The following is a 25,587-nucleotide window of genomic DNA, read 5'->3' as shown; positions in this document are numbered from 1 at the left end:
CTGGAGGACAGTGCGTGGAGGCTCTGACCCCGCATTTCCTTTCCGCACTCTCCTAGTAGAGGTTCTTCATGAAGGCCCCACCCCTGAAGCAAACTTTTGCCTGGGCATCCAGGCACTTCCATATGTCCTCTAAAATCTAGGCAGAAGTTCCCAAACCTCAATTTTTGACTTTTGGGGACTTGCAGGCTCAACTCCACATGGAAGCTGCCAAGGCTTGGGGCTTCCGCCCTCTGAAGCCACAGCCCGAGCTGTGGCTTGGCCCCTTTTAGTCATGACTGGAGTGGCTAGGATGCAGGGCACCAAGTACCTAGACCGGACACAGCACAGGGACCCTGGGCCAAGCCAACTAAACCATTTTCTCCTAGGCCTCCAGGCCTGTGATGGGAGGGGTTCCAGGAAGACCTCTGACATGCCCTGGAGACATTTTCCCCATTGTGTCGAGGATTAACATTCTCTGCTGCAAATTTCTGCAGCTGGCTTGAATTTCTCCTCAGAAAATGGGTTTTTCTATCAAATTGTCAGGCTGCAAATTTTGTGAACTTTTATGCCCTGCTTTCCTTATAAAACAGAATGCTTTTAACAGCACCCAAGTAATATCTTGAATGCTTTGCTGCTTAGAAATTGTTTCCGCTAGATACCCTAAATCATATCTCTCAAATTCAAAGTTCCACAAATCTCTAGGGCAGGGACAAAATGCCACCAATTTCTTTGCTAAAACATAACAAGAGTCACCTTTGCTCCAGTTCCCAAAAGGTTCTCATCTCCATCTGAGGCCACCTCAGCCTGAACCTTATTGTCCATATCACTATGAGCATTTTGGACAAAGCCATTTAATAAGTCTCTAGGAAGTTCCAAATTTTCCCACATTTCCCACATCTTTTGAGCCTTTCAAACTGTTCCAATCTCTGCCTGTTACCCCGTTTTAAAGTCACTTCCATACTTTTCAGTATCTTTTCAGCAGCACCCCACTCTACTAGTATCAATTTATTGTATTAGTCTGTTTTCACAAGACATACCTGAGACTGGGAAGAAAAAGAGGTTTAATTGGAGTTATAGCTCCACATGGCTGGGGAGGCCTCAGAATCATGGTGGGAGGCGAAAAGCACTTCTTACATGGTGGAGGCAAGAAAAAATAAGAAGGATGCAAAAACAGAAACCCCTAATAAACACATCAGGTCTCGTGAGACTTATTCACTTCCACAAGAACAGTATGGGGGAAACCGCTGACGTGTGTCAATTATCTCCTACCAGGTCCCTCCCACAACAATGGGAGTTATGAAACATACAATTCAAGATGAGATGTGGGTGGGGACACAGCCAAATTACATCACAAACTTATACAAATCTTATCACAAACTTAGGTTCACAGCAGCAGTATTCATAACAGCCAGAAAGTAGAAACAACTTAAATGTCCACCAACTCATGAATGGGTAAACAAAATGAAGTACAGCATGCCTGAGCAACTGCGGAAGTTGGCCCTAGAGCCCCCTGTGGATACTAAAATCTGAGGATGGAGAGTCCCTGATATAAAATGGCATATTTTTGTATAACCTGTGCAGATCACCTTATATACTTACTTATAATACCTCATACAATGTAAATGCCATGTAAGTAGTTGCTATACTGTTTTCTTTAGGGAATAACAAGAAGAAGAAAATGTCTGTACATGCTCAGCACAGATGCAACCATCACAGGCCTAAGCACATTTTCAATTTGCAGTTGGTTGAATCTTCAGATGCAAAACCCTTGTACAAGGAGGGACAACACTCACTCACTGTCTCTCATGTATGTATGTATGTATCTGCATTCAATGGAATATTATTTGCAATAAAAAAGAAAATATTACACATGCTACAATGTGGATGAACCCTGAAAACATATGCTAAGTAAAAAAAGCCAGTCATAAATGGTCATTTATGATCCTATTTATATGAAATGTTCAGAACAGGCAAATGAGACAGAAATTTGATTAGTGGTTTCTGGGGCTGAGAATGAGGAGTTAATGCTAAAGGGTAAGGAGTTTCTCTATGGGATGATGGGAATATTCTGAAATTAGGTTGCAGTGATGGTTGTACAATGTACTAAAACCCACTGAAATGCTCACTTTAAGTGGCTGAATGTTATGGTATATAAAATATGTCTCAATAAAGCTATTAAAAAGTGGGTAATAAAGAAAGGGACCGCACCCCTCTTGTCTGGTCAGCTGTACTTTGCCACCTCCATCTCTTCTTGGTCCCCTTCCTTTATGTCTGAATTCCTCCATCAATCACCAACTTCCTCTTTCTCCCTCTCCCATCTCTGCGGCTCTGCAGACAGAACCAACCTCACACAGAATGCTCAATCAAGGTTCAGCTGAGTAATGTCCCTGAAGTTGAAGAGTTTGCCACTGTCCCTTCAGAAAACTTAAGCAGGGCCAGGTGCAGTGACATACGCCTGTAATCCCAGCACTTTGGGAGGCAGAGGTGTGCAGATCACTTGAGGTCAGGAGTTCAAGACCAAACTGGCCAACGTAGTGAAACCCCATCTCTACTAAAAATACAAAAAAGTTAGCAGGGTATGGTGGTGCATGCCTGTAATCCCAGCTACTTGGAAGGCTGAGGCAGGAGTATCATTTGAACCCGGGAGGTGGAGGGTGCAATGAGCCGAGATTGTGCCACTGCACTCCAGCCTGAGCAACAAAGTGAGACTCTGTCTCAAAAACAAAAAAAGTCTAAGCAATGAAATGACAGAATATGTGTCTGATGTTCTAATACTAGTGGGGCAGGGGAAGATAATGAATAGGTATTAAATGCTTCTTACGTTTCAGGCACATCATCACCATGTAGTTCAGCCAGTAGGCACTTACTACTGCTCACTACATGTTCAATGAATACTTATTGAGAATTTATTATGAGCTGGGCTTCGTTCCAGATGTTGGTCATATTGTAGTGAACCAAATGGACAAAAAGAGAAAACATCTCTTACTCATTGAGCTTACTGACAAAACAATAAAATTAATGACTTCAACCTAAAAAATGCTGACAGGTGTTAAGCACACAGAGAAAAAGCAGGAAGTGATGAGCAGGGAGTGTGGTGCAGGGGGGAGGCTGCAACTTCAGACATGGTGGCCAGGCAACAGCCCCCCGATGTGCCTTTTGAGCAAAGATGAGGTGGAGGAGGGTAGCATGCATCTCAAGCACGCCCGCAACAGAGGGGCTGTGTGCAGAAGTCTTGGGGCAGGTGGCGGAGGCAGCTGGGCAGAGATGAAAGGAGGCTTCATCTTGCTGGGCCCCATCAGTCATGTCAGGGCTTTGGGCTTTCCTGAGGAAGATGGGGAACTACTATAGGTTCTGAACAGAGGAGAGGGCAAAGTGAGAATAATAACAGCGCAGGACCTTCAGCTCTGGGTCATGACTGACTTTTTTCTACAGATGAACATCTGACCCCAAAGGAACTGGGCCAGTCAAAATCTCCCCTCTCCAAAATCGAAAGAGGAGGTGGGGTTAGAGAGTATGGGGCCTTAAACGGAGAAGGGATGAAGACAGGGTGGAGAAAGCTATTAACAGTTCTGCCACCTCCCATCCAAATCAAGAAAGCCGACCTGCACATTAAGGCCCCAGAGCCACAGGGGCGCAAAGGCAAGAGTTGGCAGCCCAAAGAGAAACTTGCAGTGGGCCTCATTCTACAGCCTGATGTCCTTCCACACCTACAGGAGAAGGGATATGTGGGACCTGCCTGGACCTTCCAATATATCCCCGTCTGCCTTGGCCTCTGGCTTTCTCATCCTTCCAACAGAAGATTCCAGTTCAGACAGGCGGTGAGCTTTAGGTGTTGTCAAAGTACCACATGGGACTAAAGTGGGTGCCACACATGGTTCTCAGGATCAGTCAGCTTAAGTAACTCCTGAGGGAAGGACAGGGCCTCATGGAGGGGCAGCTGGATGCCAAGGCCTTTCCACCACCTCACTGCAGGCCTGGCTTCCCCCAGCTGCTTCAGGAACACAACAAAGGCATCTACACAACTCAGCAAGGTGCGAATCAGTTACCTCACTCCCTTTTGAATTTCCTCATGTGGTAGTATCTACAGGAGAGCTTTCAGCATATTGCTAAAAAATATACTTAGTGATACTAAGTTACTCTTTTTAAAAAAGTTCATTAAGCTGTGAAATATTTGCTTTGGGTGAGGTAGGTTTGGGTGTTTGAAGGGCCTGCAGGCTCTGTCCACAGCAGGCTGCAGTCCTGCTCTGTGTGGGAAGCAGGGCCAGGGCTTACTGCTATTCCTCCCCCATTGCCTCCTGAGCAGCATACCAAGATGCCAAACACATGCCCAGGAGAAAAGCAAGAGTTAATGAATGCATCTCTGTCAACTCTAGGCCAGACCTGTCCTGAATGACTGTTTCTAACTCTAAGGGACACAAGGAGGGAAGAATAATCCTACAAGAGTCTCGCTCAACGCACGATCTCTATGCCCTCTGCCCACAAGCATGCAGCTGGGCTGAGCCTCGACAGGCAGCAGTGACCAGACGATGGGCTGTGGGCTGCACCTACCACGAAGGCCTCTAAGCCTGCTCCTTTCCAGCTGCAAACAACCAAGACCCCCATGCAAACTGGTATCCTGCTCAACACCAGTTTATTTCATAGAATTAATGAAGATTTCCACAGTTATAATTATTCACAAGAAAAGTGCCACTCCTACACTATTCCAAAGACATGAACTCATCAGCCCTGTCACCTTTGGTGAGTGACACGGAGGGCAGCGAGGCAGGCCTGTTAGATGTATTCTCAAGGTAGACACTGGTGAGCTGTGGGGTTTAAATGCTGGCCCTGTCCTCCATGGGACACAAACCTCCTTCACACTGAATAATAACCCCGAACAAGAAGGCTCTACCATTCATAACCGGGCCATATTTTTCTTAGGAATTAAAGGTGTAAAAAATCCCCACCACCTTCCATCTACAGCCGCTTCAAAATAAATCCTTCCTCATGGCACATGTTTCAGTACTAATTTCATTTAAGGTTTCCTCTGCTTTTCTTACTCTTCTTTTCCCTTCACCCACTTTCCCTACATAAAAATCTCAACCCTGTTGCCCTGTTGTGTGTTTATGTTAGAACTTGAAATCCCTTTGAGGAACAAAGCTGGGCAATACATACATTTCTCAATTATGACTTAGGAACCTGTAATCATTCCAAATCATCTAATGATTACTTGACCGACTGTTCTATCATCCTTCAGGCTGTGAGCTCAATGAGAAGAAATGAACAAATGAATGAGCAGACAAATGAATGAGCAAACAAGCAAATAGGGATCCTGTTCAGTTAGCCTCAGAGCACACAGCTCTTCGTGTGGCAGAGACAAGAGTCCTTTGGAGACTGTAAAGCTTCTACTAGACACTTGCCTCGTCTCAGAAACTACAGAGAATGGTATTCTGATCTCCAGGATAGCTCATGCACAGACAAAGCTCATTTCTCATCTAAGTTACACCCAATGTAAAAGGTCAGTGACAAAAAGGGTTCCATTGTTAAATCTATTTCCCAAGTGAGATTTGACCCAAATAGTACATAACATTTTAAGAATCCAACTAAGAATTTTTTTCTTCTTTTGAGACAGGGTCTCCCTCTGCCCCTCAGGCATGAGTGCAGTGGCATGATCATGGCTCACTACAGCCTTGACCTCCTCGGCTTAAGTGATCCTTCCACTTCAGCCTCCCAAGTAGCTGGACGACAGGCATGTGCTACCACGCCTGGCTGATTTCTTAATTTTGTAGAGTCGGGGGTTTCACCATGTTGTCCAGACTGGTCTCAAATTCCTGGGCTTAAGCGAATTTATCCTCCCACCTTAGCCTCCCAAAGTGCTGAAATTACTGGCATGAGCCATGGAGCCCAGCCATTAGAATAAATTTTTATTTAATTTTTTCTTGAGTCTTAAAATATAAATTACCTCCCTACTATCTCTGAATATCCTGCAGATACATTTAGTTGAAAGTCACAAAACAGAAGCTAAGAATATTCACACTCCTTCCTAGATAAGTGTTCAGATAACAGTATTCATCATATTTTACTAATGTCATTACAATCTTTGTAGGGAACCAACAACAGAAAACCTGGATGTTTACAGGGAGTACCTTGGCCATTCTGACCACTCCCTTACCCCTACTGCTTTACTTACCTGCATTTTTAATTTCGGCATTTATTGAATTTGAATGTGATTTCACAAATGACTTTAAGTGGGGTCTGTGGAACAGTCTTCACACCCTCTTCTAGGATATCTATCCTCTATTCTCTGAGGAGAATGGCAACACTGAACCTTATGCCACAGTGTCCCCAGGGTCACCTGGAGAGGACTCCCTGCTCGAAGTCCACTCCACTGAGTGACAGGAACAAGCCCTGGACCACCCAGGCTGGGGATGGGTGTGGCCATCCTGACAGCACTCACCAGGGTGACAATGGCACATTCAGCTGTCAGCTGAGCAGCACTGAACAGCGTCCGAACGAACCGGTAAATCTGCTTCTGCTCTGGGTTGTGTTTGTCATAATCTGGTGGCACTTCGGATTTCTGGGGAAGAAAATATTTTCAGATGACTCTTTGCCCCACAGAAGCAAAAAAGAAATAATTAAATCATCTCACGAAACACAAAGAGGAGATTACCGAAAGAGGGTGAAGGTTTTCATCAAAAATATCTAAGAGCATTCTTCCATCTGGATCCCTGGTAGGGAAAACAATAGAAAATGAAACTTACTTTCTTCAAGAATGTCATTCAAATAAAAATGTCAAACAAAATACATTTTAATTCAATGACTCTTTTTTTTTTTTTTGATGTGGAGTCTCACTGTCACCCAGGCTGGAGTGCCGTGGTGCCATCTCAGCTCACTGCTATCTCCACCTCCCACATTTGAGAGATTCTCCTGCCTCAGCCTGCCAAGTAGCTGGGATTACAGGCATGCGCCACCATGTCTGGCTAACTTTTTTTTTTTTTTTTAGAGACGAGGTTTTACCATGTTGGCCAGGCTGGTCTCAAAATCCTGACCTGAAGGGATCAACCTGCTTTGGCTTCCCAAAGTGCTGGGATTATAGGCATGAGCCACAGCACCTAGCCACTTCTACTATTTCAAGAAACACAAGTCAGTGCTAAATGGTTATTCATGAATAATGATTTGTTTTTCTTGGGTATAATATTTAATCACTTTTGTTTGAATAGCCCAAGGAAATTAAGGTTCCAAATCACACATTTTAAAATTAAGTAAAAATTTAATTTTAATTTTCTGATTTTTCAAATGAACCGAATCTAAGCAAATGACTTAAATTTGACATCTTATTTCCAAGCAAAGGTTGATGGATCTGCTTAAACCATCACCATACTGTGGCTGATAGAAAAAAAGTGCCAGGGTAAGGATGAATACTCAATGTATCCTAGAAATCAGTCTGACTATTCACAACATGCAACGTCAGTACTTCATTAAGTTTCACAATTTTATACTGAAAAACAAGCGATGACAGGTAAAAAGTCTTTAGTCAATAACCTGTAAGTGAATAGTTGGTTATTACCAGGCAGGTACATGCACAGAACCACTTAACAAGGTGGCTTTCACTGTGAACAGTGCCGTGGGCCACTGGGCTCCACGGGGACCCTCCATACCTTACCAGTGACAGCTCTACTTTCATCTGTTTTATGAAATTTGAGTTTTGCCTAAAAATTTTTCTTTAAACAACCAAACTTGGAAGCCATAGCTTTTGGCTAACTGCATGTAATTTCCATAGTCTGTGCTTCTGTGCCAGGCTTCAGAACTTCAGAAGGCTACAGACCTGTCCCTAATACATACTCATCATGGCAAACATTCCAATTTCTGCTTTACAAACTTACCATCTGTGTAAAAAGAGAAAGAAAAAACTTAACAGCTCAATTTTCATTCCTCTATCTGCACAACAGCAATTATTTTTAAGGCTCTGAGCATTTACATCTGTGCTCACTTATGTCTGCCTGCATAATCATAGGCAGCAGAGACACAGATAAACCCAAGTGAAAGAAAGGTTCAACCCAACAGGGAGTCTGTGAGCAGAGAGCAGCTTCTAGGTGTGCGTGGTTACACTCTGATACCGAACCTGGCTACAAAGAATCAATGGATTCCCTCACTTTATTTACTGAGTTTTCAAATGAACCAAATCTCGAATCTCTGTGAAGCACTGAAAATGTTGCATGAGCAATAGAGCCTGGCCATTCCTTGGTAGTTGAGCCCCATTCAATTTTCCTGAAGAATGAGAGCCCCACTCTAGAGAAACACTCACCTGAAGTAACTTTAAAAATGAGAACAGAGGCTAAAAATATAAATGAGGATTAAGAGCTCAAGCTAAGAAGACTCTGGAAAGGAGATTCTGGAGAATCCTCTGAAAAATAGACTGTTTCCTTACTTCCACTAAAAGCTGTGTGTCCCAGCTGAACAGCACCACATCACCTCTATCAAGCTAACAGGTCTATCATCAGCAACTAGCATGACTCAGAGAGGAGAAGGTGTGCAGATGGGCATGCCTCCTCTTACCTAGAGACCTGCAGGTGGCAATCTGAACATTAATTATGCTTGTTTACAAATGCTCAATTTTTCACTGGACTTTCTCTTCTTCCATTCACTTACTTTTGGCGCAATTCATCACCATTAATCAAGGAGAGCACTATGATTAAACATCTGGGTGGTAGACTGCATTTATTTCCCAATTCCCCAGTTTACTAGTTGTATCATCTTAGTCAAATTAATCTCTCTGTGCCTCAATTTCTTTATCTGTAAAATGAAGATACCAGCATCACCTTAAGGAGTTGTTATTAAAGCATGTAAAGAACTGACCAGAGCAGTCAGAGTAGGCACTTCACAAAGCTGACTCTTATTATTATGGCTCTGGCTACATTCACTTCAGCATCCATCACTGTCTAAGTACCGAGAAATATCTTAGAGATTCTATCACAAAACTGTCTTGAAAGCACACTGAGTTTCATCGATGTGATTATACTGTTTTCTTAAGCCTTACAGATTTAAAATGTTTAAACTAGTACAGAAGTAGGCAATAAGACAAAATCTCCATTTTCACTGATATGCTATTCTAATTCAAGATTTAGAGTTCCAAAGTTATACTGTTTTGTAATTTCTTAAACCCAAAATTCTCAAGCACCATAAAGAATCATGAATCACAATTACAGTATGGAAACAGGTGATCACAGAGAATCCCTTTCTAGGTGTCTGCTTCTGGATATTTGTGTTTTCTCCAATACTGTCCATTAGAAGCTATCATCCATCCTCCCCTGCACTAACCACGATTTGTAAACACACATAGGTGTGGGGCTTCCAGCGGCTGAGCTCTCACTTACCATGTGGTGGCTCTGCTTGTTCCCAAACTACCTCACACCAGCTATGCTTAGTAGACTCATAGAACATACATGAATGTCACATTATGCATGAAATATGACTACCATGAGAGTGGCTCTGTCCTCATAAAAACTGAGGACGCTTTGGAAAGATTTGATAAAAGAAAATCACTAAAAATAAATTTGCTGTAGATTAGGTGTGGTCAAAACTGGAAAGATTTTACAGTCATCTGTTATGCAAATGTCCTCAAGCTTTCTCACTATTGAGAAAAAAAAAACAACTTGGAAAGGATAAATTAATTATAGCTGTGGCTTAGAAATACGTTTTGGTTCTCCAATCAATGTCCTGTGCTTGAAGCAAATGTCTTGAAGCTGCATTTTAAAAAATTGACAAATGAACGTATTCTTACATGTTTTACACTGAAATAAAATGTATAAGGTAGACTTTTTTTCATTCCGTTTTAACTGACTTTTAAAATTAACCAACTATTGCCAGATACACTTACATCAGGGAGGGCTTCTACATTAAAATAGTTTATGCCTAAATTTATAACAAAATTGCCTCTACTGAATTCAAACTATAAATTAAATGTTTTTCATGTTAAAGCTACACCCAGTAAACTTTTAAAATGACAGTTTACAAAAGACAGAATGTTTAAAAAAATTTTACAGAAAATAAAGAAGAAAAGGAAGCCAAACATCATTGAGAAGCTTTGTCTCTGCTGGTTTCAACCACATTCATTTGGTTTCCTCTGATTCGAAAGCAGTTCAGCACTTACCTGGGAAGTTTCAGTAAATTATTCTACCTTCAGAAATTCTATGAAAATATGAGTTAAGAACGTATAATTCACAGGTTGAGGCAACTAAAAAAGGAGAAAAATAGGAGCAACATAACAGAAGACAATGTATGATGTTTTTAGTACACAACCATCCACATACCTGTTTTTGATGTGATAATATATTGCAAGAGCAACACTGTAAAATAAAATGCAGAGGTTCAGTGTCCATGAGCATACTCGAGACGAGACCTCACACGTTACCTGGCCACAGTCTGAACATAAATATTTAAACAGAAGTAAAAGCCTAACAATCCTTCTAAACAGTCCCATATTCACAATACTGATCAGGAAAATGTCCTCTTCTGAGTAAATCAATCTGGTACCCATACCCAGGAATTATTACATCTCTTCTAGAAACAAAAGAACTTCAAGTGATATTTAGAAACAAACTTGCTCTTTCTATTCAGAAATTTTCAGCTTTCTTTACTCACTTAAAAAAAAAAAAGCAGCACTATGTAAAAAAATAGGTAGTACAAAGAAAACACCTTTAGAAATCTCCAACTCATTATCTAGTTTAGAAAATTTGTGGTTTCTTTGTAACTACCAGAAAATGTGAATATCACCCAAGAGGTGTGCTATTTTTTCTCTTAATAACCTCTCGGCAATCTGCCCAAGTTATTCATTCACTTGCTGAAATGGTACTCTAAGTTTTATTTGTAGCACCATCTTAAAATCTTACATTTTAAAAGGTCTGAATTTAATGAACAATTACATTCCCTTTCCCTGAACTTTTTCTTTTCTAAAATAATTTTTTTCTGACTAGAAAATATATTCATTGCAGAAATTTTGGAGAATACATTTAGAAAGTATAAAGAAAAATCTTCTGCCCAAATATAACGATTAGCTTAAGATATATAGCTTTCTATAAATTTCGTGTATAAGCAGACAGGTCTGTATCCTACTTTTACCCCAATTATGTTAGCATTTTTTTTATCATTAAAAACATGATTTTAAATGGCTGATTATATTCCTTCATATGGTTGTCAAATAATTTACTTTTCTCCTACTAATGTTTAGGTTGTTTCTAATATTTTGCAATTATAATTAACACCATAATGAACATCCCAATATTAGTGCAATCTACGACTATATTATTTCCATCAGGATACATCTTATAATTGGAATTACTTGACCTGAAGTCAGTAACAATGGCAAGGCTCTCAACACATATTGCCAAACATCTTTGCAGAAAGTCCACACAGCGTACTCCCAGCGTCTGCATTAATTCACACTCACTGACATTGACCTGAATATTTTGACCAAGTGTTCTCCGACTGGACAAAAAAAAAGTGTGCCTTTTTCAATTTGAGTTTCTTTAATCTCCTATCAAGTTGGCAGGGTTATTCAGGTTCTGACCAATTTTTAAAAATTTTCTCTTTCAAAAACTGTCTAGACACTTCCACTACATTTGGTTTATATTAAAATTTATTGAGGGCAAAAATTATTTTTTAACCTTCTAAGAACATAGCTCACTGGCTACAGTAGACTATGTTCTGATACTCTCAGGGTACCCACTCAGCCCAAACATTTCCGCTTACTCAGCAGCGCCAGCTTGGAGACAGGAGCATGCACCTTGTATTCCAAAGCACTCAGATGTTTCCCTGTGACTTCACATGACAGTAGCTAATCTTACTCTTATATTCTTCCAAACCTCTCTCTTTCCAGAAATATTCATTCAAATGACTCCAGCCTAGTGTTGAAAGTACTCATGAGCAAATAAGTGCTAATACATCCTTTTTCTCCTAACATCTTGAAAAGTATGTAAGTTATGAAGAAATTGTTACTGGGGTAAAAGAACTTCAGAATTTATAAAAAGTAATAAGGTTTTCAAAGTGTGTTCACATACGTTAACAGTCCTGTAAGAAAAAAAATAGCAGATGCTATTGATTCTATTTTATAAATGGGAAAACTCGGGTTCAGGCAGTAGCTGCCAGGATTCCTGGCTTGTATAAGGCTGTGTGCCCTTCTGTTTGGCCATATCGCCTCTGGGAAAGGGAGGAATTAGTTTCATTCATTTACTAGTCATGCAGTGATGACCACTCTTCTAATCTAATGTCACATTTCAATGGAATGTTTCATGTGATTGGGGTTAGTACCATGATTGCTATAATGTCTTTGAGAAAGATGTTCCTGCTTTCCCTGTGAGGGAGCATAAAGCAACAGAAATATCACTAGACTGAAGTCACATCAACCTGGGTTCTAAACCTGGCTCCTTCCTATTTATTAGTGCTAATTCACCTCTCAGAGCTTTTATTTCCTCATTTATAAAATCAGAATACAACCCACATCGTGGAGTTGTAATTATGATTAAATAAAACAAAACATATAAAAGCATGATCTCACAATATTAACTTTTAAAAGAAAAGTCCCTATTACTGTTATTCCCCTGGTAAGAGGTCCTCTGACTTCTATAGACTGGGTGAAAATCTTCAGGGTCCCAAGGTCACTATCTCCCAAGCCAAAGGCAAGACTGGATATTATCATGGCTTAAGCCTCCAGGAAAAGTAGAGCAACTCTGTAGGCCAATTTCCACTCAAGGTTCTATCCCAGGAAGGGAGACTACCAGGCCAAGGATTCAGGCACAGTACAGCTCCGTGAACTAGCTCAGCAGTCATCTTGAAGAAGGTGACTGCTGGGAAGGAAAGAGGCCGTCAGCTGACAACTGAATCAGGCCCAAGTCTGCAGCTTCACTCTATATACAGCCTCTCTTGTCCAACCTGAGGCTGGAATCTCCCCAAAAATGGATCTCTGCCCCAGTATGCCCCCTTTTAATTAGGCAGCACAATGGCCTGAGACAGTGGGGCAAGTGGAAATGAAGGTCCCTTCATATCTTAGCGGTTCTACAAAGGTCTACAATATTTTAACTGTTTGCAGCTGTGTCTTTTGTCAAATACAGTTGTTGGAAAAACCAGCCTTACCCTAGACCATATCCAGGACTTTTATGGTATACCCTGGCTCCTGGACTTTCTGCTGGTTGACAACCCATCCTCTGGGAGTTGTAGGTTTTGGGTAGCCTTTTTAAAACATCTCAGACCTGTGTAAGTCGGTGACATATTATCTATACAATATGCAAGGCATTCACCCAAACAGCCAGGTCTCTGGCCATCATGCCAGGACAGTAGTGGGGCTCTGTGAGCACTCCTGGAAGAGCACCTGAAGGGTCACTGGGGGCCTCTCTGGCGAAGGCAAACATATCCTAGGACTCCGGGTCTAAGGGTATGTTCAGGGAAGTTTTGTTATAGGACAGTCTATCGTGTTCCTAAACAACCAGTTAATCTTTTGGGACTAACATTTGGGACCGCAGCATCCAAGAGTCACCTTAGGTTTTGGTAATCAACCATCATCCTTCAGGTGCCGTCACGTTTTGCATCGGCCGCACAGAGCTGCCGTATGGGTTCTATGTAGGACGCATGATCCTCACGCTCTTTTTAGCCGCTGTTATCTTTCTGAGTCTTCCTGGGAGATGTGAATCTATAGAATCTGTCTTGGGTAGGGTCATATACTGGCTCTCATTTGACCCCCTCAAGGGCTCTTATTGCCCTTGCCCAGAGATGGAATTTGTCTGGGTTACTCTAAAGCCAGCACCCAGGAGAGTGTCTCTCCCCAAAATGTGTTTTGGGATTGTCGAGATGTAGACCCACAGTGGGGTGAGTGGAGAATGTCCACTTTCTAACAGGAGACATGCTCATGTCACAGAGGGGGGCAGATGGCTCTCTGGATCTGTATGGGTAAGTCAGGGACCCAGAAACCCTGAGGATCAGCAGGCACTGGAGAATGCTCAGCCCTGGAGACACCAGAGTCAAAACTCTTTGTTTTGAAGGAACCAATGAATGGCACCACACTGAGGAGAACTTTGCTTTCTTGTCAGTGTAGAGGTTGAGACGCTCACCACCTTCTGTCCTTGGATTTTTTCCTAGAGGCAGTGCCCAGAGTTTAGGATTAACCCTAGTGGTGAACTGCTGCTATGGCTTTAGGGCTTTTTAAAGTCTAAGAAGAACTGTATTGGGCCATTTTGTTATCAGATCTGTCCTTAGAAGATCTTGTCAAATTTGACTTTTGACACCTGTTTTGTTGGCTCTCCCCTTCTTTCTGGTTTCTTTTCAGGTTCCTCTGTTTTTGTGGTACTTCTCACCTAAGCTGGGCCAGTCATTGTTTCTACTTCCCCTATTTCACCTACAAAGCCCTGTCCAAGGGACCGAAGGTGGGAAGCAGTGTCCTTCCATCCAGGTGGAGCAGCCTTGAGGGGCTACCACGCATGCTGGAAACGAACAGGGTGCCATCCAGCCCCTGGAAAGCAGGGGGATAGACAGCCAACCACACTGGCCATCTGTGCAACAAAGCCTGTGCCTTGTTTATAAGCTTCCAAGGTGAAGGGCCCCAGGTATCTCCCCTTCACAGGGCCAGGATGATCCTGTCTCTCAGGGAACAATCTGAGAGGAGTGCTGTGACACTGCTAATCTTTTCTGCCTCACCTCCAGAAAGAAACACGCATTGGTGTCTACCCTATAATCTTACCAGACAAGTACCTAAGGCCTCCTTTAGTTTCTGCCCAGAGTGGCTAACCAGACCAATTAACCCTGGTGAGCCACAGAGTTAACTGGCTCTTACCACCCTTACCAAACCCAAGTTTACCAGGCCAGAGAGCGGTTAGGACACAGAAAGAACTCAGGGGACCTGGGGGACCCTGCACTCCAAGTGCCCAGCTTCAGAGGCTTGGTCAGCTTTGCCACGTCTCAGAAAATGGTGTGGTTTCACCTAGGAAGGGCTGGAGCCTTCCCAGAGAACAGAACATTTGGACAAAGGGTTTGCTCAGCGGCTTTTGCCACATAGCTGGGGAAGAAGTAAATGCTATTTTCTTGCACAAGAAAACAAAACGGATTTGTGATTTTTGGCACTGCATTTGTCTTACTTCTTACCTAGAGCTAAATTAGCAGTATATATGACAATCCTAAAACCTTCAAAGAGCAAGAGGGGTTGGGTTCTAGCACTAGAGAGGGGCTGAGCCACAGACAAGGCTGTGATGGACATGAGCTGTTCCCTGGTCCTGGTGGATGAGGATCCTGATGGTGCACCCTGGTGCGCAAAGAGGCTCCCCACACCCTCCGCTCTTTTCTTTGATCATCGTCTTATACTTGTTAGAGGATTTTGTGGGGAGGGGTTGGCTGCAGAGGCACAAAGTGTGGCTGACAAACTCTAAATTCATACCACAGCTGTTGGCATTTAGGAGAAAAATGGGAAAATCAAGTTCTCAAAATAAAAAATTATGTCTACAGAAAGAGTAAGTACTGAATGCGTACCCAGACTTTTTATAGCTTTTCCTTCACTGTTAGATTAGCACTCAACCCTCTACCCCATTCCCAATTAGAATCTACAAATATGTTTATTTCTAGCAATCTCCAATTTATAGGCGGATTGTCTTCCAAAAATCAGCTTGTAAATTGCTGTTTAGAACCTAGGGCATTCTCTCACAGTTACAACCTTGTAACTGGATTTCAGGGAGTAACTCTGGCCCACAAATTCTCACTTAGGCCCACAATGAAGCCGAACTACAGTATGAATGATTCTGTTATCAGCCCTAATATCTGGAGTAGGGGGCAAGAGGACCTGGATTAATTGGAGGCAGAGAAAGCAAAGAAGAGAACAAGAGTTTCCTTTGGACAGTAGTAGGGCAAGATTTAGGAAAATTTTTAGAATGGGACGGCATGTGGATTTCACAACTTCTTATCTTTTTCATTCTTCTTCCTTCTGAGTAGCCCTTTCCTCTCCTATTGTCAACACCCCTGGCTGCAGAACTCAACTGGACCCACTAATGTCTCTAAATGTGTTTGACTCTAGCTACACGAAGTGTGAGATGCTGATATTTCCAGGGAAGGAGTCTGATGGCACTACTTCAGTTGGGACTCACCCTGCCCAGCTCCTGGTGCACATTTTAAAAAGAAGGTACTTTTAGTTGAGCACAGTGGCTCATGCCTGTAATCCCAGCACTTTGGGAGGCCAAGGTGGGTGGATTGCTTGAGCCCAGGAATTTGAGACCAGCCTGGGCAACATGGTGAAATCCCATCTCTACAAAAAAATAAAATAAAAAAATTGGCTGGGCATGGTAGTGTGTGCCTGTAATCCCTGCTACTTGGGAGGTTAGGGCGGGAGGATCTTTTGAGCCTGGGAGGTGGAGGTTACAGTGAGCTGCAATCATGCTACTGCACTCTAGCCTGGAGACAGAGATCCTGTCTCCAGAAAAAAAAAAAAAAAAAAAGGGCCGTGCGCGGTGGCTCACGCCTGTAATCCCAGCACTTTGGGAGGCCGAGGCGGGTGGATCATGAGGTCAAAAGAAAAGATCGAGACCATCCTGGTCAACATGGTGAAACCCCGTCTCTACTACAAATACAAAAAATTAGCTGGGCACGATGGCACGTGCCTGTAATCCCAGCTACTCAGGAGGCTGAGGCAGGAGAATTGCCTGAACCCCGGAGGCAGAGGTTGCGGTGAGCCGAGATCCCGCCATTGCACTCCAGCCTGGGGATAAACAAGAGCGAAACTCCGGCTCAAAAAAAAGAAAAAAAATACTTTTAAATGCAACTGAATTACAGAATGAAAGAGTTTCAAATGTGTGCAGTGCAGAGACCATGTCTTTGTGTCGGGAAAGCCCAGTATCTACACTGAAGTTGCACAGCTAGCTAGCTTGTTCCTGCTCTTCAGCTTCTCTGTTTTCTACAATCTAACCCAACAGTTCATTTGAAAGTGGTAGGGGGACACTGGTGGGGTGGGGAGGGCAGCTGTCCACTTCCATCTGGGGTCCTCAACCCTTGACTGCCTGTGGACTACCCTGGGGAGGTTCAAAAATCCAGATACCCAGAGTACACCTCAGCCACATTCAATCGATCAACATCTGTTAAAACTCCAGATACCCATAGTACACCTCAGCCAGATTCAATCAATCAACATCTGTTAAAACTCCAGATACCCATAGTACACCTCAGCCAGATTCAATCAATCAACATCTGTTAAAACTCCAGATACCCACAGTACACCTCAGCCACATTCAATCAATCAACATCTGTTAAAACTCCAGATACCCACAGTACACCTCAGCCAGATTCAATCAATCAACATCTGTTAAAACTTCAGATACCCACAGTACACCTCAGGGAGATTCAATCAATCAACATCTGTTAAAACTCCAGATACTCACAGTACACCTCAGGCAGATTCAATCAATCAACATCTGTTAAAAATCCAGATACCCAGAGTACACCTCAGGCAGATTCAATCAACATGTTAAAAAGCCAGATACTCACAGTACACCTCAGACAGATTCAATCAACATCTGTTAAAAATCCAGATACCCACAGTACACCTCGGCCAGATTCAATCAATCAACATCTGTTAAAAATCTAGATACCCACAGTACACCTCGTCCAGATTCAATCAATCAAGATCTATTAAAAATCCAGATACCCAAGTATACCTCGGCCAGATTCAATCAACATTTGTTAAAACTCCAGATACCCACAGTACACCTCAGCCACATTCAATCTATCAACATCTGTTAAAAATCCAGATACCCCATAGTACACCTCAGGCAGACTCAATCAATCAACATCTGTTAAAAATCCAGATACCCACAGTATACCTCAGCCACATTCAATCAACATCTGTTAAAAATCCAGATACCCACAGTACACCTCAGGCAGATTCAATCAATCAACATCTGTTAAAAATCCAGATACCCACAGTATACCTCGGCCACATTCAATCAGTCAGGATCTGTTAAAATTCCAGATACCCACAGTACACCTCGGCCAGATTCAATCAGTCAAGATCTGGAGCCCTGGGTCTTCAACTAGAACACAGGAGTCTTGTTTTATTTAGAAGGTAAAAAGTTAGCAGAGTTATGCCAGGATTGCTTTAATAAAAAGTGCAAGTGTAGAAAGTATAAACAAAAATCTGAAATGCATTTTAAGTAATCTACATTTAAAATACTTAAAAATTCTGGTCTTTTAATATAAATAGTAATATGTAAAAATAATTTGAATACCCCATATTTAACTCCCAAAATCACTCTTAAAAAAGATTTCCTGAATTATCAGTGCTACCCCCACCCTTACTCATCCAATCTTACTACTTCCAGACCCCACAACCAACCAGCTTAGCTGTCAGGTTAAAGAAGAGAAAAAGCATTAGATTAAATAAAATAAATAAATAAATCCATATACCCACCATTTAATTGTATACTTGAGGTTTGGTTGACTGACTGTGCTATCATCTAGGAAAATGGTAGAGCAGGAGCTGTATTTCCTTGCTATTTGTCCTGGAGGATGCTAGAAGACAACAGCAACAAGATTACGACAATTACACGGGGTTCAGAATTCTTCCAAAAAACATCACCCCCTTAACTTGAGATAAGACCACAGAGGAAAAATGTCTTAGCAAGAAATGTCAACATTACCACCAAGAACAATACAAAAACTTTATTCATAAAATGAACTTCCTCACTCTTCCATATATAAAAGTCACCACGACACACCTAGTCTCTAACTTTCTGCAACAGAATTATAGCAAACTCTTGCAATCAAGCATCAAAAAGTATGTTTCAGAGTCCACAAAAATCACCTGCCCCACGGCTTGCATGAAACATGGGATCTACTGGCTCACTACACTAAAAAAGCCTGCAATTTAGGTGGTGGCCTGGTTTTATGCACTAAGATCAAGACAAGTGTCCACTGTACCCATTTTCCTTACTCTTGAAATACAGTTGATTTAGGGGCCATAGAAAATGCAGCCAATGTTAATTTAGAATCTCCTGGTTCATCTGCTTGAATTTCAGTAGGTAAAGTTATAAAAAAAAAAAAAAAAATTTATTCCCTTGTTAAGGACCAAATACCTTTTAAAGGGGAAGATTATCTGACACTTTTGAAAATATAACCAATGAATGACCTTTAAGTAGTTGCTTGTGTGGTCTTATGACTAGTTCTTTCATAACTGTACAAGTTTTGAGCTCTATGGAGAACATTAGAATAGAATTACTTCTAGAGGGTACTGGCAAAGTAAACAAAATTTATATTACACACTGATGACAACCAGTTGAACACTAAATAGATTTCTGGAAACAGTAGGACGATATGATTAGGACACATCAATCTGGATAGCTCCTGAAAAAAAATTTAAATTATGCAAACAAGTTTCCACTTACCTGATGCTATCCTGAATATCTAAGTGTCATTTTTTAGCAACAAAAAAACTAATCCCTTGGGAATCACAAAATCATCTGCCTGACCTGCCTGCCTGCAACACATCCTGGGTATACACAGTTCACGAATTTAGTAAAGGAAGCCTCAAGGTTAGAGACCAAATGCCCTGTTCAATATATGAAAATGTATTTCCCATTTAATGAGGTTTTCTCCATAATAAAGTAAGGAAAATGTGAAGCCGCCTAAGAAATATGTAAACAATGTTATAAACAGAATCTCTTCTCAAAACTAGATAACAAATGATACTAGTTACTTCTTTGGGGATCCAATTTCTATAATCACAGCTAGGGGACACTGTGCTGCTGAAGCATCCTGACCTCGGAGCCCTGATCTCACATCAACAGCAGCACAAGGGGTCAGAAGGAAAGAACCACAGCCAGGAAATCCAGTAAGTAGGTAAGGCCTTTCCCCAGAGTTCTCTCCTTAGGCTCACACTCTTAAGTGCCTGTGTGGGGACAGGACACAGAAAATGCCTTTGAAATTTAAGTCTCAAGTCAAATGTCCGTTTTCACATGGCATTTAACATCTATCCAACAAATCAAAACATTCCATTAAGACAATCCAGACATTAAAAATAATTCTCTTCCCGTTTTTAAGCTCTTGTAGCAATCACATGTAAGTCATAAAAGACATACTAAAGCCTCAAACTCTGATAAAAGCTATTACTATAGGCGGTAAACTAATAATGCTTAGGAAATTTTCCCTACAGATGTAAAATCTACAAACAAAAATCTACGTTTAAAACAGATCTTATATTTAACATTAAAAGCCAGGAATTAATCAAATTTTTTTCCAGTGTTAATTTTTAGAGCTATGGGATAACTTTAGAAATCCCAACAATGAAGGAAAAAGACAGTAATATTTCATTTTTGCTTCTTGTGGGGTTTCAATTGTTTCCTCTGATGCAAACTCCTTCCACATTAAAATGTAATGGAACTTGGAAAGAATAAATGGTTTCCCTGAGAAAATGTAAGCCATGAAGTCAGAAAAAGAAGAGTGATGCACATGGGTAAGGATACAGACAATGTCCCCTAATAATCTAGGAAGTGACCTTTGTGAGCTGATGTGCCTGACATCCCTGTGTGTGCACCATCCCTAAGGCTCAGAGGGTTAACTCAAAGGCATCTACACGAAGGGACTCTGCCCTGGCCTGAGAACTGCCCCAGCTGCAGGTCTGAGCACCCCAGAACTAAGGGCTGATCTGCCAAAGCCCTCGATCCCAGGGGAATGCCAACTCAGCTTTCAAACTATTTAACAACTTTGAAACTGAATAACAATCCACGTATTAAGTTATGAAGATTTTGGTTTCAGAGTATCTCAACACTCCACATACCATTTAGGCCCTAAGTCATCTGTTAACTGTCAGGACTACAAGACTCACAGAATGTGAACTTCTCTTGATCTGAACCCCACATCTAAAAAGCTGAAACAACTGTAATCCTTCCAACAGAAACGCTCTTGACCCCAGGGCTGTCTCTGTTTTTTGTTGTGAACTGGTCCTCTCAGGGTGTGTCAGAGGAAAGATGCAACACCTGCTGTGCAGCACCATCCAGCAACTGAAGCAGCAGGGGAGCATCCCCCACAGAACAGAGCATGCTAATTCGACAGTTTTAATAACCACATGTGTGTCAGATGCTTCTCAGTGTTACTCAAAATGTCTCATTAATGTATTGCTCCATGAGTCTGAAAAATTGGTATACTCGTACATGTGCATGCCTGCGCACACACAGACCCTCCCACTTAGGTTCCCGTCTTTGCCAGAAAATGACACGGCAAAGTGACGCGATGGAGAAACAGCAGGACACAAATGGTAGTTAACCTGACTTGGACATAACTAGCTGCGTGGCCTGGGCAAGTTACCTGGTCTCCCTCTCTGCCCCTCAGTTTCCTTAGCTGTAAAACGGATGAAAATGACAGCCCCTCCCTCATGGGGCCATCACAGGAGTGCCTGAGTTAGTATTTGTAAAGCACATTCAGCAGGGCGAGCGTGTGGGGAAGCACCTGTAATAATCGTTCAGTAGAAACTGCATTAAACAGGTCAACAAAGCAACAGGGATGTTTTTTATGCCTAATGCCTACAACATTTTGGAAAAACATAAAAGGAAATGTCTGAGGTAATGTTTTACCTGCAAAGGATGGGCATCACCCTCTAGACAACTCAGAAAGATTGTCCCAAAAATAACAAGTGTGCCGGTGACAGCACAGATACTATAGAATCAACCACGAACTGCTTAGAAGGGGAGCCTGATGAGTAAGAAACCCAATTACAAATTATTCTAAAGAAATAAAATTCATATATTTGAAATAATGTGAACCTTACAGATTACGTGATGATATGCAGAATAATAGAATTTTAGAGCTAGACTGAAGCAAGGTCATTTAGTCCACCTATTCACAAAATGTCTAGTACAAAATACGATTCACATCAAGGTCCACTAATATACAAAAATTGTTGAATGACATATTTAAGAAGACTTTACTGAAGAATTATCATGTGTCCCAAATAATGAGATTATCCACTTAGACAATTGCAACACTGATGCCTGTCAGATACAAAGATACATGGTGCGCACATGTGCACACAAAAACACAGGATCGAGGCGCAGGATGAAGACGAGGAGGAGGTAGGGCAAGACTTTCACTTTCACTGAACCTTCCACAATGTCCTCCAATTTTTCTCCCAACTATTTCAACTTTTCCCACCCACGACACCTCCTCAAATCTTCCACCCATCGCCATGCTGAGCTCCTCACAGGGAGTTCGAGTCACAGAACCCAGAGGTCACCAGGCAGCATCCCCTCATGTGAGCTTCTTGCTGCTGCTTCTCAGCAAATCTGTCCTACCTCCCCCTACCTGGAGTAGAAGCCCTAACTCTCTAGAGGCCAGAACTAATTAGTCCCTCTACTTCTTCAAAATATCTTTCTGAATCCGCTCACCCTCCACATTTCCTCCTGATTCACCAAAACCTCTAACTTCACTATGCAGACGGGTCCTCTGCAGTCCTCCTACTAATGTGATATTTGAATGGAAGCTTTTTCTTTCTGGGATTTCCTCCTAGCTGTCCCCCATCTTTCTGGCTACTCAGTCTCAGTCCCTTTGTGAACTGTGCTTCTCTGAATTTCATTGGATGTGACAGTCTTTTCTTCTTCGTCTAAACACTTTCCCAGGGGACCCTTACCCACTCTCACTAATTCAACTTTCTTCACTCTCTGATGAGTCCCAAATCCCTCCTCTCTGGCCCCAACTTCTCCTGAGCTCACTACCGCCTGGTCGACCCCTCCATCTCCATGTTTTTCATGAGCACCTCAAATGCCAAACTAATTTGTTCCTCTAATCTGTAATGGCTTACTAGAAATCCACAAAATATTCTTCAATCTTATTTTCCTTTCTGTTGATCTCCCTGTATCAAGTGCTATCGATCCTACTCCTAATACATTTCCACATCGTCCTCTTCCCTGCACTCCTCTAGCCAGTATCTGGCATATAAACACCACGTGGACTTTCACCTATATCACTGCAGTAACCACCTTGCCTCCAGGCTCACTCCTCTTCAAACCATTCTTCTTCAACTGCCACTGTCACCTTAATGCAAAGCAAATCAGATCATGTCACCTCCCTGCCTAAATGGTTCCAAGGTTCTCCACTGGGGAGAGGCACATGAGTCAACTCTCCATCTCTCCAGGTTCACTGTTCACTTCCTCCTTCCCTGCACACCACACTCAGACATGAGTGAAATGAACATTCAAAGATGAAATGAACAACGGCCATCAAGCATGAGCCCACAGTGTTCTCGGTTACTTTATATGTATTAATTTAGCTTCATATGTATTAATTTAGAACTCACAAGCATTTAGAGCCCTGCAATGCAGGTAGAATTCCCATTTTACACATAAAGAGATCAGAGAAACAAAGCAGCATTTCCAACACCAAATCTTAGACACCAGAGCTTAAAGCCATGTTTGTCTGACTCCCAAGTCCGTGCCTTCCTCCCTGGGGTTCTGCAGCTCTTCCCTTGAGCTGCTCTCTCCTAACCCTTCTCATACAATACCCTAAAAGCCTTTTCCCTCCTTGACTCCACTCATCCTTCAGCACTCTGCTGACAGCGCTTCCTCTACATGCCGTCCCACCACCGGACCACCTGAGCTGGGAACCGCTCTGGGTGTTCTGTGTCCGTGCTTGCCCTCCATAGCACCAGTAACTCTCCATTGTCCTTTCCAGCACACTTGTCTATGCCATCTCTAGGATTTATACTGCAAGTGTCTTGGAAGTAGAGACTGGATAATTTACTTGAATCAGCAAACAAAGAACAGCTCCCTCCTTGGACTAGAGTGCTCACTGACCCCAACTGTGGGAAGTCATCTACCTCCATGATGGGACAGGGTCCTCTGTGAAGGAGACTCAGCAGTTGTGTTATGGCAGAAAGGGGCGTGTCGTGTGGTGAAGAGCTGGCGGCAGGAGCCTGCGCCATTAGGCAGTGAAATGCTGACACATGCAGAAATATGAAGTGGGGCATGGCAGGAACAACAAGGAGCCAAGTTCTCATGAATGACACGCTCCAGACAGGTGGGGCAGGAGCACCATGGAGTCAGAAAGCCCAGTGCTCCCCTGCAGCTCCACCACTGATAAGCTGTGTAAATGTGGCCAAGTTACCTACAGAGGATAATCACACATCCTGGCTTGCTCAGCACAGCCCTAGTTTGTCCCTGTTGTTCTAGAATAACCAATAACAGTACCCCCTTTTCATAATCAATTAAAATGTATAAGCCTATCATCTTAGGCTTAGCTGCCCCAAGCTTCAATGTCTTCATCTACAAAATTCAGATACAGAGCCTGTCCTTCATTGTGGTGCCCTGAGGACTATATGGAATAACACCTGTAAAATGCTTAGCACGTAGATGAGCTCAATAAACATTAAGTCACTTAACACTTGAGTCTCTAGGTTTTAACTTCAATTACTGTCTTATTACTTCTTAGAAAGGTTAGAATAAAAAAAAAAAGTAATAAATAATGTAAGGGCCAGGCATGGTAGCTCCTGCCTATAAACCCAGCACTTTGGGAAGCCAAAGCGGGAGAATCAACAGAGCCTAGGAGTTTAAGACCAACCTGAGCCACACAGCAAGACCTCATCTCTACAAAAAATAGAAATAAATTAGCCACAAGTGGTGACATGTGCCTGTGGTCCCAGCTATTCAAGAGGCTGAGGCAGGAGGATCTGTTGAGCCCAAGAAGTCAAGACTGCAATGAGCCATGACTGTGCCACTACACTCTATCCTGAGTGACAGAGTGAAACCTTGTCTCATAAATAAAATGAGGTCATATTATTAGAGGAAAAGAAGTAGTAAAGGGTTATGAAAAAAAGTAATAGAAATGAAATCTCTAAATATGAAAGATTCACATTTTTTTTTTTTAATCTTCGGAACGGCAAACTATGACCTTTGACAGAGGCGGCAGGTTTCTGTATGCAGCCTCCTCAGGCCACAGAGAAAGGACATTTGTACTGCCACTCCTTGACTAGGAATGAATGAAAGGCCTGCTGGAGCGCAGAAGCAGAGGGGAGGCTGGGTTGCGCGATCACACCTGACACCTGCTGGACTCCCAGCTCACAGTCTCCACAAAACCATAAAGGACACTTACTTTGCAGAAGTGTCTTTGCCTTATTCACACAGCTAATATAGGGTGGAGTGGTAGTCAGAAACTCTGTGCGGAATTCTGAAGCCTGTGAAACCCAGAGCACTGATCAGCAAGAGCAGGTGTGCTCACAGGTGGACGCTCACGTGTGGAAGCCAGGCTGGGAGAGAGGAGATCACCAGCATCACTTTTCCAAGACCATTAGGGGCCACAAAGACAGAACGACAAAAAGCAAAACTAAGAAAAAAAATCTTCCTCTCTTATCTCAATGTGTTCACAAACTAATGTTCCACAGAAAGAAAAAGAAGGTGTAGGTGAGGCACAGTGGCTCATTCCTGTAATCCCAGCACTTTGGGATCAGGAGTTCGAGACCAGCCTGGCCAACACGGTGAAACATCATCTCTACTACAAATACAAAAATTAGCCAGGCGTGGTAGTGCATGCCTGTAGTACCAGCTACTGGGGAGACTGAGACAAGACAATCACTTGAACACGGGAGGAGGAGGTTGCAGTGAGCTGAGATCACACCACTGTACTCCAGCTTGG

General features: G+C 42.4%; 1 protein-coding gene across 9 annotated transcripts in view; it reads right to left on the bottom strand.

The window, feature by feature from the left end:
* Positions 1-25,587, bottom strand: part of CCNY (cyclin Y) — a 208,919-nt gene that overhangs the window by 26,846 nt on the left and 156,486 nt on the right. For all 9 annotated transcript variants that reach the window (XM_009000191.5, XM_002750164.7, XM_078329893.1 and 6 more), the window contains 4 exons: positions 18,383-18,483; positions 10,266-10,301; positions 6,626-6,683; positions 6,413-6,532 (listed from right to left, as the gene is read on the bottom strand). In XM_009000191.5, the coding sequence (XP_008998439.1) occupies positions 6,413-6,532; positions 6,626-6,683; positions 10,266-10,301; positions 18,383-18,483 (315 nt within the window). The remainder of the gene's footprint in view (positions 1-6,412; positions 6,533-6,625; positions 6,684-10,265; positions 10,302-18,382; positions 18,484-25,587) is intronic.

This window comes from Callithrix jacchus, chromosome 7 (genome assembly GCF_049354715.1).
Source record: "Callithrix jacchus isolate 240 chromosome 7, calJac240_pri, whole genome shotgun sequence".
Taxonomy (NCBI): domain Eukaryota; kingdom Metazoa; phylum Chordata; class Mammalia; order Primates; family Cebidae; genus Callithrix; species Callithrix jacchus.
This window is presented reverse-complemented; position numbering and strand designations above follow the sequence as displayed.